The sequence below is a fragment of the Coenobita brevimanus genome, chromosome 7, assembly GCF_032717465.1.
Source record: "Coenobita brevimanus isolate Jiangsu-jjx chromosome 7, ASM3271746v2, whole genome shotgun sequence".
Classification (NCBI taxonomy): Eukaryota; Metazoa; Arthropoda; class Malacostraca; order Decapoda; family Coenobitidae; genus Coenobita; species Coenobita brevimanus.
In genome coordinates, this window is record NC_136960.1 from 33390968 (window position 1) to 33404771 (window position 13804).

General features: G+C 45.9%; 2 protein-coding genes across 2 annotated transcripts; one reads left to right on the forward strand and one right to left on the reverse strand.

Moving 5' to 3' along the window:
- Window positions 1-1124: 1124 nt before the first annotated feature.
- On the reverse strand, window positions 1125-2702 carry LOC145404296 (uncharacterized). Its single transcript, XM_080275818.1, has one exon. The coding sequence runs from the start codon at window positions 2700-2702 to the stop codon at window positions 1125-1127; it is 1578 nt and encodes a 525-aa protein (XP_080131944.1).
- An 8914-nt stretch (window positions 2703-11616) lies between these two features.
- Window positions 11617-12657, forward strand: LOC145404304 (uncharacterized). The gene has a single exon (XM_080275828.1). The coding sequence runs from the start codon at window positions 11617-11619 to the stop codon at window positions 12655-12657; it is 1041 nt and encodes a 346-aa protein (XP_080131954.1).
- Window positions 12658-13804: the final 1147 nt, after the last annotated feature.

A 13804-nucleotide genomic window follows, 5' to 3' on the forward strand; every position in this document is an offset into this window, starting at 1 on the left:
GGTGTTGTAGGTGTTCTCGTAGGTTTGTGTCTTGCTGTTGTCGCGTAGTTCCTGTTCCAGTTGTCGTACTTCTCTTTTCTGTTGTATGAGTTGTTGGCAGAGTGTCAGGGATTCGTGTGATCCCAGTGGTGGAGTTGCGTATGTTTGGTAGTCGTTTAGGAAGGTGTCGAAGGCGTGGATTCCATCTCCAAGTTTAGTGTAGTTTTGGAGACCGTAACGGCAGAGATATGAAAAGAACCTCCTTCGATTGGTCCGATAGCCTCTGTGTCATAGGAAGGATCCATAGTTGGAAGGAGAGCTGGTGTTGGTGAGAGTGCGGACTCTTCTGATTCTTTGTGGTAGCCTAAGTCTCGTACGTGTGGAGTGTAAGACCTTAGACTGTGGAAGGTTCTTGTGTATGTGTCTCCTACTGTTTTTAGTCCTTTTGGTTGTTGCGTGAGTTGGTTGTACGTATTGGTGTTCATGGTTTGTGATGTGAAATGTGAATGTGTTTTTTCTGCGTCCGGTTTGGATGTGATATAGGTGGTTGATTGCGCCATGGTGTGAAAGAGTCTGATGTCTCCACTCTGTTTTTGTTTGATGTCTGTGTTTCCTAGCTTGGTGTCTCTGATGTGTCTGCCTGCTGTGTAAGAGACTCTATAGCCTGCCTCTACGATGGTAGCTACGTCTGCTCGTCCTGCCCAGAATTTGTACTCTTCGCATGTCTCGTCACAGTTGGTTGTGTAGAAGGGTAGTTCATGATCTCGGAAAGTGTATGGTTTGTTAGATATGAGTGTGATGTTATAAGCGCTTCCGGCTGATTGTTTGCGTGCTGTGGTCATGAATGTAACTGTTCTGTATTTATCAGGTAGGAGGCTACAATCGAATAGAGTATTGTCGAAGGTCTTGCCCTCAGTGGCCCCGCTGCATATTCTGTCAACGAAAAAGAGAAAGCGACTTAGATATAAGTGACGACTAGGGGTGGTTGGTGAGTTGAACGTAACAACTCGACTAGCTTGAAATAGTGTTGGACGTGACAACTAGCTAGTCGTTGCGTCCAACTCATGACTGAGGTCTAGTCGTCATTCATATCCGAGTCGTTCTTACCTAGTTTGTCTATGGTGTCTGTTGCGTCACGCCGGACTCTATGGTTGTGCTGACTCGGTGCCCCCTGCTGCGAGTCCTCGTCCTTGTCCTCCTGACGGGGCCTCTTCATGGGTGTTGATTCCGGAGTCAAGAGGTCTGCCATGTTTGATGTTATAGTGTATTTTGTAGGCTGTTTCCTGGATTCTGTGCGAATGCAGAATGAGGTACTTGTGTAGGGTTGCAGCCTTTATGTTCCTCGGATGAGTTGCCAGAGGTGCGTAAGGAGTTGTCCCGTCGCGTATTTGTTTGTTGAGGTTGAACTGGAAGAGACGTACGTCGATGGCTTGTTTGTCAGGTCCGTCTAGCATCTGTGTCAGTGATGTGTTGCTAGTGAGGAACCAAGGAATACGAGGAATCTCCTCGTAATGTGCGTTCTTCACGTCTGTTTCCAGTTTTTCTCCTCCCAGTGCGTTTTTGTATAGTTGTATGTTGGTGATGGTGATGATCGGTTCTTCGTACAGCACACATGTTGATTCAGGTAGACGACTGAGTATGAATCGATCGCCTTCGCTGGTTTTGGCTATACGTACCGGGTTCATGATGTCGATGAGCATGTTCATGATCATGGTTTTGCCTGTGTTTGGATGTCCTTGGATGAGGAAGCCGTTGCGTTTTGCGTCCATTTTGTCGAAGATGTAGATGAATGAGCCGAAGAAGATCCAATTGTTCATGTTGTTGGCTTGCAGGATGGTGTTGATATAGTTGATGTCTTGTTCTTCCTCTGACGTGAGAGCTATACGTTCTGAGTCTGTCGTGTTGGTTTCACGTCTGAGCCGTTGCAGATAGGGCGTGGCCCTGTCTGTGTCCAGTTTGTCTTTGTGCCAGATGTGGAAGATGGTTGAGAGGTGTGATTTGTATTGATTTCCGTAGAGTTTGAAGAGCATGGCTAAGTCTCTGCTTGGTATGCGGCGGAGTTGTGCTAAGTTGTGTGGATTGTATTTATCCAGGATGTTGTAGATGGTGTTGTAGGTGTTCTCGTAAGTTTGTGTCTTGCTGTTGTCGCGTAGCTCTTGTTCCAGTTGTCGTACTTCTCTTTTCTGTTGCATGAGTTGTTGGCACAGTGTGAGGGATTCGTCTGATCCCAGTGGTGGAGTTGCGTATGTTTGGTAGTCGCTTAGGAAGGTGTCGAAGGCGTTGATTCCATCTCCAACTTTAGTGTAGTTCTGGAGACCGTAACGGCAGAGATATGAAAAGAACCTCCTTCGATTGGATACTTCTTGGAGAGTGTCAGTAGCCTCTGAAGTTTCTGAGCTTGATGCACCAAAGTCGTTGAGGATTCGGGTGAGTCGTTTGGCCTTGTTGGTGATGTCTGAGCTGAAGATGAAGTGGCGGTGCTCGTACTGGGTGCCTGGTCCGTGTGTGATGTAGACATATGAGGGTCTTCTTCCATGTCGTCTAGCAGTTGCTGGACGTCGCTTAGTGTGGATGATGAAGGTGTAGAGGTTGCCGTCCCAGTACCTGTTCCTGCTAAATTCGTCTGTTTCTTGCTCATCATGACTTGGTGACGTTGCTGTGCTTGTTCTTGTTGGTTCTTGACGGGGTTGAGTCTCCATTGTGTTGTCCTTGTCGGGGTCCATTTCCCGGTCAGTTGATGTACCAGAAGTGGAGGGTTGTTGATTGTCGGCATTGGTTGGAAGCGTTCTTCAAGAAGGAAGCTTCCGTCCTTCTCGCTAGTATCACGATGTTCATGAATTGGTTGTTGTTCCAGTTCTTCGGTTTGTAGGTCTGGTCCAGGTTCATTCCCGGATAGTATAGGTTGATCTGCGTGCATAGTGAAGTCGAGTTTTCTTTGTACATTACGAGGAGGTTCATCACGTCTTGGCGTATCTTGCGACTGCTGATGTTGATCATGGATAGCTTCAGTGTGTCCGTCTGGTCGTGTTCGTGTTCCAGGATGATGGTTGGGTTTAGATTTCTTAGGGGCTCCGGGACATTCTCTATGGTTAGGTTCTCCAGCCCCTCCAGTAGCTCCGATAGTGCTAGCCATGATTGTCCTTTTGACTCCAGTAGTATTTCTATCAGTCTTCCCGTCATTCGTCTCTTGTTGTCCAGTGTGGTTTCCTCTTGGGCTTTTCTTCTTTTTTCCTGGACTTTCTGCATGCTGACTTTTTCGATTCTTGTTTGTGTTGACTCTGGTTGGTGTCGTTGCCCTGCGTCGGTTCCTTCTCCGCTTGGTCCCGGGACTGGTTGTGGCTGAGGTTGGGCTGGTGGTATGCCGAATCTCGGTTTGATTTTGTCCCGAGGGTCCACTGGTTGAGGGTGCCTGCTGATCGGTGTGTGTATGCCCTCCGGTGCTCTGAGTTCCACTCTCGGTCTGATGATCGGATCGAATTCCGTCTTCTGTACGTTTGGGGCTCTTCCTACCGTCCATTCTAAGAGTCCCGTCTTTGCCCAGCCGTACTTGTACATGAATTCTGTCGGGTTGACGCTCTGGAATCTGTACCTCTGCCAGTCCTCGTCCGAGACCCATACTACGTATCGATCCCCGTGTCGTTTGTACGATGGATCCTCGGCCTCGAGTTCCGGTCCCAGTGGATGGATTTCCGGTATGTCGTTGATCGGTATCGGAAGCTGGGATGCTTTCCGTGCCCATAGGAGCAGGTCTAAAGAAAGTTGTGATATCTTGTTGTCCTCCCCCATGTCTGGGATTCTGGTTTTCAGTTCGTGGATGAGCGTCATCATTTTCGATAGGAGGTCGTGTACCACTTGATCCACTCGTTTCCCTTTCCAGGTTAGGTTCTTGAACATGGTTATGGTCTTGCTGAATTCCATCAGCGTGTTCCGGGCGTCCATGTATCGGTTCTGGAAGTGATCGAACAGGGGTTGCTCCCCTGCGTCTATGTCCGGACCCCTCCCGACTAGGTGAGAGATGTCCCTGGAATGGACGAAAAGACTCGACTTAGGGTGAACACTTATTGGACGTGACAACGCGACTAGCTCGAAAACTTATTGGACGTAACAACTAGCTAGTCGTCGCGTTCAACTCACTGACCAGGGCTAGTCGTACGTTACTTCACTGTATTCACTTCACTGTCTTATAATTAAAAAAAAAAATAAAAGGGTACTTACGGAACATTGCTCAAAATGGTAAAGCCACCAGGGGATGTTGATAGGGTCCGTGTGGGCCGGGACTTCGAGTTCGAGGGGCTGTGCGCACTCGTCCCAGTATCCGTCTCTCGGGGGGAAGTTGTGTCTTGTAGGTTTCCAATGTGGGTATGCAGTTCGGATAGCGAAGTATCCGTTTTCAATTTCTTGGTGGGATTTGTTGTCGATGTCATTGTAGAGGATGTCCTCGGCGAGTACGAGAGAGGGTGAAGTTGGTACGGAGCTCATGCTGCGCTAGTCACTGCTAAGAGGGACTGGCTGCATATTGTTCGTCGTACAATATATATAGTCCATAGTCGTCGTCGCCATATTGGACAGGATAAGGCCCTTAGCATCGGCCCTAAGGGCCTTATCCGGTCACAGTTGGTACTTCTTGCGAAGGTGATCTTCTTGGACGAGTAGAATTGGAGCATCTCTTCCGTCTCTCGTTGTGTTTTCCAGTACGTCTAGCACTTGGACAGTCTTGTTGTCTTGCAGGTCGAGGAGTGAGTAGACTCTGTTGGACTGTAGGACGTTGTTCAGGAAGTCTGTTGATAGAGATTAGGATGGACTTAGTAGACTCCGTTTGAACCTGATATGTTGTATTGGAATCCCTGGTCTGCTGCCTTAGCTGCTGCTCGTGGTAGACGATGTAAGTTTCTATTGACTAGTGAAGGATTGTGAAAGGGTTGTCTGATACGTGCGAGTTCGAATTTGACTGTGAGCCATTTAGTTATTTCTATGTCACATTCTTCTACTCTAGGTGTTTCTGCTGTGGCCTGATCGCCTGCCTGTTTGTAGAAGAAGATGATGTTGGCTGGATAGGATACGTTATAGTGACTGTATTTGGTTGTGAGAGTTCCTTGTGGTAGTTGTTGGTGTTTGGGTTGTGCAGTAGTGTTGTATCCGATAGCTTCTGTATCGTAGGAAGGATCCATAGTTGGGAGAAGAGCTGGTGTTGCTGAGAGTGTAGATGTTTCTGATTGTTTGTGGTAGCCTAAGTCTTGTACGCTTGGAGTGTAAGACCTTAAACTGTGGAAGGTTCTTGTGTATGTGTCTCCTACTGTTTTTAGTCCTTTCGGCTGTTGCATGAGTTGGTTATACGTATTGGTGTTCATGGTTTGTGATGTGTAGTGTGAGTGTGTATTTTCTGCATCGGGTTTAGCTGTGATAGAAGTGTTGGATTGCGCCATAGTGTGAAAGAGTCTGATGTCTCCACTCTGTTTTTGTTTGATGTCTGTGTTTCCTAGTTTGGCGTCTCTGATGTGTCTGCCTGCTGTGTAGGAGACTCTGTAGCCTGCCTCTACGATGGTGGCTACGTCTGCTCGTCCTGCCCAGAATTTGTACTCTTCGCATGTTTCGTCACAGTTGGTTGTGTAGAAGGGTAGTTCATGATCTCGGAAAGTGTATAGTTTGTTAGATATGAGTGTGATGTTATAAGCGCTTCCGGCTGATTGTTTGCGTGCTGTGGTCATGAATGTAACTGTTTTGTATTTATCAGGTAGGAGTCTACAGTCGAATAGAGTGTTGTCGAAGGTCTTGCCCTCAGTGGACCCGGCTGCATATTCTGTCAACGAAAAAGAGAAAGCGACTTAGATATAAGTGACGACTAGGGGTGGTTGGTGAGTTGAACGTAACAACTCGACTAGCTTGAAATAGTGTTGGACGTGACAACTAGCTAGTCGTTGCGTCCAACTCATGACTGAGGTCTAGTCGTCATTCATATCCGAGTCGTTCTTACCTAGTTTGTCTATGGTGTCTGTTGCGTCACGCCGGACTCTATAGGACACATGTTGATTCAGGTAGACGACTGAGTATGAATCGATCGCCTTCGCTGGTTTTGGCTATACGTACTGAGTTCATGATGTCGATGAGCATGTTCATGATCATGGTTTTGCCTGTGTTTGGACGCCCTTGGATGAGGAAGCCGTTGCGTTTTGCGTCCATTTTGTCGAAGATGTAGATGAATGAGCCGAAGAAGATCCATTTGTTGATGTTGTTGGCTTGCAGGATGGTGTTGATGTAGTTGATGTCTTGTTCTTCCTCTGACGTCAGAGCTATACGTTCAGAGTCTGTCGTGTTGGTTTCACGTCTGAGCCGTTGGAGATAGGGCGTGGCTCTGTCTCTGTCTAGTTTGTCCTTGTGCTAGATGTGGAAGATGGTTGAGAGGTGTGATTTGTATTGATTGCCGTAGAGTTTGAAGAGCATGGCTAAGTCGCTGCTTGGTATGCGGCGGAGTTGTGCCAGGTTGTGTGGATTGTACTTGTCTAGGATGTTGTATATGGTGTTGTAGGTGTTCTCGTAGGTTTGTGTCTTGCTGTTGTCGCGTAGTTCCTGTTCTAGTTGTCGTACTTCTCTTTTCTGTTGCATGAGTTGTTGGCATAGTGTGAGGGATTCGTGTGATTCTAGTGGTGGAGTTGCGTATGTTTGGTAGTCGTTTAGGAAGGTGTCGAAGGCGTGGATTCCATCTCCAACTTTAGTGTAGTTTTGGAGACCGTAACGGCAGAGATATGAAAAGAACCTCCTTCGATTGGTCCGATAGCCTCTGTGTCATAGGAAGGATCCATAGTTGGAAGGAGAGCTGGTGTTGGTGAGAGTGCGGACTCTTCTGATTCTTTGTGGTAGCCTAAGTCTCGTACGTGTGGAGCGTAAGACCTTAGACTGTGGAAGGTTCTTGTGTATGTGTCTCCTACTGTTTTTAGTCCTTTTGGTTGTTGCGTGAGTTGGTTGTACGTATTGGTGTTCATGGTTTGTGATGTGAAATGTGAATGTGTTTTTTCTGCGTCCGGTTTTGATGTGTTATAGGTGGTTGATTGCGCCATGGTGTGAAAGAGTCTGATGTCTCCACTCTGTTTTTGTTTGATGTCTGTGTTTCCTAGCTTGGTGTCTCTGATGTGTCTGCCTGCTGTGTAAGAGACTCTATAGCCTGCCTCTACGTCTGCTCGTCCTGCCCGAATTTGTACTCTTCGCATGTCTCGTCACAGTTGGTGGCTGAGGTCTAGTCGTCATTCATATCGAAGTCGCTGGGTCTTCAGTGTTGATATTAGCAGTGACCATAGATACCACTCCAAAGTATTATAAATGTTTTGTACTTTCTATAACACTAGGGAGTGATATTAATGGGTTGCTTTATTATGCTCTTGATTATATAGGGTTGTCTTAAAAACTAGAGTATAATATAGGGTTGTCTTAAAAACTAGAGTTTAATAAAGGGGGTTGTTTGAAATATATGTATAAAATATATAGGTATTCTTTATACTTATTTTCTGACTGGGAACTAGGCGACTAATATAGGCAATCTTAATAGTAAGTCTTACTATAGAGAGTCCTTTATTTACCCTTCACCTTTTTCACAATCTTATTTTGAGACTGCAGTTGTTGTTTTTCTAAGTCTAATACAGTGAGTACATTGACTATAGTAAATTCCTTATCCTGTCTATGGAACTTAATGAATATTTTCTGCTGCTGCAGAGCTTCCTTAATCGTAATGTCTAGATTAACAAGTGGCTTGGCTGAAGCGGTGAGTAACGTGAGGAAGCAAGCGTTGGCGTAGTACTTCTTGCGAAGGTGATCTTCTTGGACGAGTAGGATAGGAGCATCTCTTCCGTCTCTCGTTGTGTTTTCCAGTACGTCTAGCACTTGGACAGTCTTGTTGTCTTGTAGGTCGAGGAGTGAGTAGATTCTGTTGGACTGTAGGACGTTGTTCAGGTAGTCTGTTGATAGAGATTAGGATGGACTTAGTAGACTCCGTATGAACCTGATATGTTGTATTGGAATCCCTGGTCTGCTGCCTTAGCTGCTGCTCGTGGTAGACGATGTAAGTTTCTATTGACTAGTGAAGGATTGTGAAAGGGTTGTCTAATACGTGCGAGTTCGAATTTGACTGTGAGCCATTTAGTTATTTCTATGTCACATTCTTCTACTCTAGGTGTTTCTGCTGTGGCCTGATCGCCTGCCTGTTTGTGGAAGAAGATGATGTTGGCTGGATAGGATACGTTATAGTGACTGTATTTGGTTGAGATAGTCCCTTGTGGTAGTTGTTGGTGTTTAGGTTGTGTAGAAGTGTTGTATCCGATAGCCTCTGTGTCATAGGAAGGATCCATAGTTGGAAGGAGAGATGGTGTTGGCGAGAGTGCGGACTCTTCTGATTCTTTGTGGTAGCCTAAGTCTTGTACGTGTGGAGTGTAAGACCTTAGACTGTGGAAGGTTCTTGTGTATGTGTCTCCTACTGTTTTTAGTCCTTTCGGCTGTTGCATGAGTTGGTTATACGTATTGGTGTTCATGGTTTGTGATGTGTAGTGTGAATGTGTTTTTTCTGCGTCCGGTTTGGCTGTGATAGAGGTGGTTGATTGCGCCATGGTGTGAAAGAGTCTGATGTCTCCACTCTGTTTTTGTTTCATGTCTGTGTTTCCTAGTTTGGCGTCTCTGACGTGTCTGCCTGCTGTGTAAGAGACTCTATAGCCTGCCTCTACGGTGGTAGCTACGTCTGCTCGTCCTGCCCAGAATTTGTACTCTTCGCATGTCTCGTCACAGTTGGTTGTGTAGAAGGGTAGTTCATGATCTCGGAAAGTGTATAGTTTGTTAGATATGAGTGTGATGTTATAAGCGCTTCCGGCTGATTGTTTGCGTGCTGTGGTCATGAATGTAACTGTTCTGTATTTATCAGGTAGGAGTCTACAGTCGAATAGAGTGTTGTCGAAGGTCTTGCCCTCAGTGGACCCGGCTGCATATTCTGTCAACGAAAAAGAGAAAGCGACTTAGATATAAGTGACGACTAGGGGTGGTTGGTGAGTTGAACGTAACAACTCGACTAGCTTGAAATAGTGTTGGACGTGACAACTAGCTAGTCATTGCGTCCAACTCATGACTGAGGTCTAGTCGTCATTCATATCCGAGTCGTTCTTACCTAGTTTGTCTATGGTGTCTGTTGCGTCACGCCGGACTCTATGGTTGTGCTGACTCGGTGCCCCCTGCTGCGAGTCCTCGTCCTCGTCCTCCTGACGGGGCCTCTTCATGGGTGTTGATTCCGGAGTCAAGAGGTCTGCCATGTTTGATGTTGTAGTGTATTTTGTAGGCTGTTTCCTGGATTCTGTCCGAATGCAGAATGAGGTTCTTGTGTAGGGTTGCAGCCTTTATGTTCCTCGGATGAGTTGCCAGAGGTGCGTAAGGAGTTGTCCCGTCGCGTATTTGTTTGTTGAGGTTGAACTGGAAGAGACGTACGTCGATGGCTTGTTTGTCAGGTCCGTCTAGCATCTGTGTCAGTGATGTGTTGCTAGTGAGGAACCAAGGAATACGAGGAATCTCCTCGTAATGTGCGTTCTTCACGTCTGTTTCCAGTTTTTCTCCTCCCAGTGCGTTTTTGTATAGTTGTATGTTGGTGATGGTGATGATCGGTTCTTCGTACAGCACACATGTTGATTCAGGTAGACGACTGAGTATGAATCGATCGCCTTCGCTGGTTTTGGCTATACGTACCGGGTTCATGATGTCGATGAGCATGTTCATGATCATGGTTTTGCCTGTGTTTGGACGTCCTTGGATGAGGAAGCCGTTGCGTTTTGCGTCCATTTTGTCGAAGATGTAGATGAATGAGCCGAAGAAGATCCACTTGTTGATGTTGTTGGCTTGCAGGATGAATCATCCACACAACACTGCCGGATAAGGCCCTTAGGGCCGATGCTAAGCATCTTAACCGGTCCAATATGGCGACGACGACTATGGACTATATATATCGTACGAAGAACAATATGCAGCTAGGCCTATAGCGCGACTCCGTCACTTTTAGCGGCAGTTAAGTAACGTACGACTAGGCGTGTATGGTGACTTGGACGCGACAACTAGCTAGTCGTCACGTCCAATAAGTTTTCAGGGCTAGTCGCGTTGTCACGTCCAATACTCTGAAAACCTCTAGTCGTCACTTGAATCTAAGTCACTTTCTCTCTTTCGTTAACAGAGTATGCAGCCGGATCGACTGAAGGGAAGACCTTCGACAACAGTCTATTCGACTATAGACTCCTACCTGACAAATACAGAACAGTTACATTCATGACCACAGCACGCAGAGAAACAACAACTGCACTCTCAAAATAAGATTGTAAAAAAGGTGAAGGGTAAATAAAGTACTCTCTATAATAAGACTTACTATAAGGATTACTCATAATAGTAGTCGCCTTATATAAATTAAAAATAAGTGTACTAGTTGTTATATATTTTAATTTTATTATTATTAATAACTATATTATAAACTCTACTTATTAAACAACCACTATGTAATCACCAGTATAATAAAGCAACCCATTAATATCACTCCCTAGTGTTATAGAAAGTACAAAACATTTATAATACTTTGCAGTGGTATCTATGGTCACTGCTAATATCAACACTGAAGAACAACTACAACAACCGACTACCAGACAGCAACTTGGAAATGAATGACGACTAGACCTCTACCATGAGTTGGACGCGACGACTAGCTAGTTGTCACGTCCAACACATTTTCAAGCTAGTCGCATTGTCGCGTCCAAGCTATCTACCCCTAGTCGTCACTTATATCTAAGTCGCTTTCTCTCTTTCGTTAACAGAGTATGCAGCCGGATCGACTGAAGGGAAGACCTTCGACAACAGTCTATTCGACTGTAGACTCCTACCTGATAAATACAGACCACTTACATTCATGACCACAGCACGCAAACAATCAGCCGGAAACGCCTATAACATTACACTCCTCTCTAGTAAGCTATACACCTTCCGAGATCACGAAATACCCTTCTACACAACCAACTGTGACGAGACATGCGAAGAGTACAAATTCTGGGCAGGACGAGCAGACGTAGCTAGCATCGTAGAGGCAGGCTATAGAGTCTCTTACACAGCAGGCAGACACATCAGAGACACCAAGCTAGCAAACACAGACATCAAACAAAAACAGAGTGGAGACATCAGACTCTTTCACACCATAGCGCAATCAACCACCTATATCACATCCAAACCGGACGCAGAAAAAACACATTCACATTTCACATCACAAACCATGAACACCAATACGTACAACCAACTCACGCAACAACCAAAAGGACTAAAAACAGTAGGAGACACATACACAAGAACCTTCCACAGTCTAAGGTCTTACACTCCACACGTACGAGACTTAGGCTACCACAAAGAATCAGAAGAGTCCGCACTCTCACCAACACCAGCTCTCCTTCCAACTATGGATCCTTCCTATGACACAGAGGCTATCGGACCAATCGAAGGAGGTTCTTTTCATATCTCTGCCGTTACGGTCTCTAAAACTACACTAAAGTTGGAGATGGAATCCACGCCTTCGACACCTTCCTAAACGACTACCAAACATACGCAACTCCACCACTAGAATCACACGAATCCCTCACACTATGCCAACAACTCATGCAACAGAAAAGAGAAGTACGACAACTAGAACAGGAACTACGCGACAACAGCAAGACACAAACCTACGAGAACACCTACAACACCATATACAACATCCTAGACAAGTACAATCCACACAACCTGGCACAACTCCGCCGCATACCAAGCAGCGACTTAGCCATGCTCTTCAAACTCTACGGCAATCAATACAAATCACATCTCTCAACCATCTTCCACATCTGGCACAAAGACAAACTAGACAGAGACAGAAACACACCCTATCTCCAACGGCTACGACGTGAAACCAACACGACAAACTCGGAACGTATAGCCCTGACGTCAGAGGAAGAACAAGACGTCAACTACATCAACACCATCCTGGAAGCCAACAACATCAACAAGTGGATCTTCTTCGGCTCATTCATCTACATCTTCGACAAAATGGACGCAAAACGCAACGGCTTCCTCATCCAAGGACGTCCAAACACAGGCAAAACTATGATCATGAACATGCTCATCGACATCATGAACCCAGTACGTATAGCCAAAACCAGCGAAGGCGATCGATTCATACTCAGTCGTCTACCTGAATCAACATGTGTCCTATACGAAGAACCCATCATCACCATCACCAACATACAACTATACAAGAACGCACTGGGAGGAGAAAAACTGGAAACAGACGTCAAGAACGCACATTACGAGGAAATTCCTCGTATTCCTTGGTTCCTGACCAGCAACACATCACTGACACAGATGCTAGACGGACCGGACAAACAAGCCATCGACGTACGTCTCTTCCAGTTCAATCTCAACAAACAAATACGCGACGGGACAACTACTTACGCACCTCTAGCAACTCATCCGAGGAACATAAAGGCTGCAACTCTACACAAGTACCTCATTCTGCATTCGGACAGAATCCAGGAAACAGCCTACAAAATACACTACAACATCAAACATGGCAGACCTCTTGACACCGGAATCGACACCCATGAAGAGGCCCCGTCAGGAGGACGAGGACTCGCAGCAGGGGGCACCGAGTCAACACAACCATAGAGTCCGGCGTGACGCAACAGACACCATAGACAAACTAGGTAAGAACGACTCAGATATGAATGACGACTAGACCTCAGTCATGAGTTGGACGCAACGACTAGCTAGTTGTCACGTCCAACACTATTTCAAACTAGTCGAGTTGTTACGTTCAACTCACCAACCACCCCTAGTCGTCACTTATATCTAAGTCGCTTTCTCTTTTTCGTTGACAGAATATGCAGCCGGGTCCACTGAGGGCAAGACCTTCGACAACACTCTATTCGACTGTAGACTCCTACCTGATAAATACAGAACAGTTACATTCATGACCACAGCACGCAAACAATCAGCCGGAAGCGCTTATAACATCACACTCATATCTAACAAACTATACACTTTCCGAGATCATGAACTACCCTTCTACACAACCAACTGTGACGAGACATGCGAAGAGTACAAATTCTGGGCAGGACGAGCAGACGTAGCCACCATCGTAGAGGCAGGCTATAGAGTCTCATACACAGCAGGCAGACACGTCAGAGACGCCAAACTAGGAAACACAGACATCAAACAAAAACAGAGTGGAGACATCAGACTCTTTCACACCATGGCGCAATCAACCACCTCTATCACATCCAAACCAGACGCAGAAAAAACACATTCACATTTCACATCACAAACCATGAACACCAATACGTACAACGAACTCATGCAACAACCGAAAGGACTAAAAACAGTAGGAGACACATACACAAGAACCTTCCACAGTCTAAGGTCTTACACTCCACACGTACAAGACTTAGGCTACCACAAAGAATCAGAATCATCCACACTCTCACCAACACCATCTCTCCTTCCAACTATGGATCCTTCCTATGACACAGAAGCTATCGGATACAACACTTCTACACAACCTAAACACCAACAACTACCACAAGGGACTATCTCAACCAAATACAGTCACTATAACGTATCCTATCCAGCCAACATCATCTTCTTCCACAAACAGGCAGGCGATCAGGCCACAGCAGAAACACCTAGAGTAGAAGAATGTGACATAGAAATAACTAAATGGCTCACAGTCAAATTCGAACTCGCACGTATCAGACAACCCTTTCACAATCCCTCACTAGTCAATAGAAACTTACATCGTCTACCACGAGCAGCA

What these genes read in the sequence shown, in the direction of transcription:
- LOC145404296 (XM_080275818.1), bottom strand. Translation starts at nt 2,702, where the DNA reads ATGGACCCCGACAAGGACAACACAATGGAGACTCAACCCCGTCAAGAA.
- LOC145404304 (XM_080275828.1), top strand. Translation starts at nt 11,617, where the DNA reads ATGCAACAGAAAAGAGAAGTACGACAACTAGAACAGGAACTACGCGAC.